Genomic DNA, 2,212 nt, shown 5'->3' on the forward strand with positions numbered 1-2,212 from the left:
TTATTAGAGATGTCTTAAGGTTTGAATTGATCATTATATATAAAACAATGTTTGGAGAGCTGAAAAATGTAAACTAAACTAGTAAAATTATTGCTTCAGTTGAACCTAGATTCAGATATAGAATTTTGAGGGTTTAAATGAAAATTAAAGTGACATACCTTATCAGAGAAACAGGAGGATTGTTTAATAACCCTCAACAGAAAATAAATACTAAAAATTTGGAACCAAAAAAAATCTTCACCACAATTTCAGCCAAATGGAAGTCATAGACTTTTATCTTACGCATCTGGGAAATTGGGAAGCAAACCATCTTCTGTGTACATTTAAGGAAACAAAAGGAAAATGAAGTTAATTCTCTATTTTTGATTGAATCTTTCCCACAGATGAAGCATGAAGAGGTAGAAGCAGAAGAAAATGTCTCCACAGTGGTCCAGTTTGTCCTACTGGGATTTTCTGATCTTCCAAACCTCCAGGGGTTTCTATTTGGGGTGTTCTCCATTATTTACATAGTTGTCCTCATTGGGAACAGCCTCATAGTCATAATAACCAGGCTTGACCCTGCACTTCACAAACCTATGTATTTTTTCCTGGCACATTTTTCTATTCTGGAAATCTGTTATGTTTCAGTCACTCTCCCTAGGATGCTGGTCAGCCTTTGGACTCAGGATAGGAGCATCTCCTTACTGGGCTGTGCCACCCAATTGTGCTTCTTCCTTGTGCTTGGAGCAACAGAGTGTTTCCTCCTGGCTGTGATGTCCTATGACCGCTATGTGGCCATCTGCAACCCTCTTCACTATCCCCTAGTCATGAACCCAAAGAAGTGCCATCAACTGGCAGCTGGTGCCTGGCTTGGGGGAATGCCAGTCCAGGTAGGGCAGACATGGCAGATATTCTCTCTGCATTTCTGTCATTCTAACCAAATCAACCACTTCTTCTGTGACATACCTCCTATTATCAAGCTAGCCTGTGGGGACACCTCTGCACATGAGGTGTCTGTCTATGTTGTGTGTATGTCGTTTGCTGTAGTCCCTTTTATGTTGATACTTGCTTCTTATAGCAAAATTGTTCTTACTATTCTGAGGTTGCCCACAACCCAAGGACGTGTGAAGGCATTCTCCACTTGCTCCTCTCACCTACTGGTTGTGGTTTTATTTTTTGGATCAGCATCCATTACCTACCTTAGGCCCAAATCTAACCATTCTGGAGGAACTGACAAACTGCTCTCTCTTTTCTACACCATAGTGACTCCAATGTTTAATCCCATGATATACAGCCTTAGGAATAGGGATGTGATTGCTGCATTGAATAGATTGTTGTTTAAATGATAGTGTCACAAATTAATGTATGAATGCTTGCATTGTTTGTCATGAAGTTATCAGAAAAATGTTTTAAATCTTACATTCTCCCTTTGAGATACTGATTACTTCCAATTCAGTATCTCTTTGTGTTACTTTTGAACACAAGCCTGAATTTTAGTCTGGTTGTTCCTATTTTGGGCAAATTACTTTATCTTCAATAATTGGTATCTAAAAAAAAATTTTCTCACCAAAAACATTGCAGTGTATATGAAATACCCCTTGTAAAATCCACAATCAGAATCAAATGTTATGACTAGCAACTGAAATAAACTGGCAGATTATTTACCTAAATAATTTCTTATGTACTCACAGCTAAGGTTGTTAGTTTTCTTCTTTGATTCTTAATACATTTACTTACCAATTGTAAGTTGAATATTAAAATGTTTGTTAAGTGAGTGCTTAAATGAGTGCATAAACAATATTTTTTGCTTCATTCCTCAGACACTTGGCCATCTCTACAGATTTTAGAGCATCGCTAAGAATTAAGTATACATTTATTTAATTCACTATGTCTCAGTGTGAAATTACTCCAGAGACAATATAAAAAAAAAAAATCTTACAAGCATTTAATTCTCTTCCTTAACATTTCCTATCTGAGTACATGATAAAATATAACAAGCCTATCTGGTAAGTTATTCATTCCATTAACCAATTACAGTCATTGGTTAATATGAATGCATTAGAATTTAGTCTAAGAACCTAATCAACTTTCCCTGGAATGCAATATTATATGTGTCAGTTAATAATGTTAGTAGAGATCTGATCAAATAAAGACCATGTAAACAAGTCATTGCATTTCACTGTAACACTGTGATAGGCAAAAAACCCTAATTCATGGGATCATGAATACAGTA

General features: G+C 36.2%; 1 protein-coding gene across 1 annotated transcript; it reads left to right on the forward strand.

Moving 5' to 3' along the window:
- Nucleotides 1-377: 377 nt before the first annotated feature.
- Nucleotides 378-1,325, forward strand: LOC306639228 (olfactory receptor 10AG1-like; the record flags this gene model as incomplete). Its single annotated transcript, XM_079102624.1, has 1 exon — nucleotides 378-1,325. Exon 1 carries the CDS (start codon nucleotides 384-386, stop codon nucleotides 1,323-1,325), a length of 942 nt encoding a protein of 313 aa, XP_078958750.1. The 5' UTR covers nucleotides 378-383.
- Nucleotides 1,326-2,212: the final 887 nt, after the last annotated feature.

The sequence above is a fragment of the Sciurus vulgaris genome (assembly GCF_902686455.1).
Source record: "Sciurus vulgaris genome assembly, chromosome: 11".
NCBI lineage: Eukaryota > Metazoa > Chordata > Mammalia > Rodentia > Sciuridae > Sciurus > Sciurus vulgaris.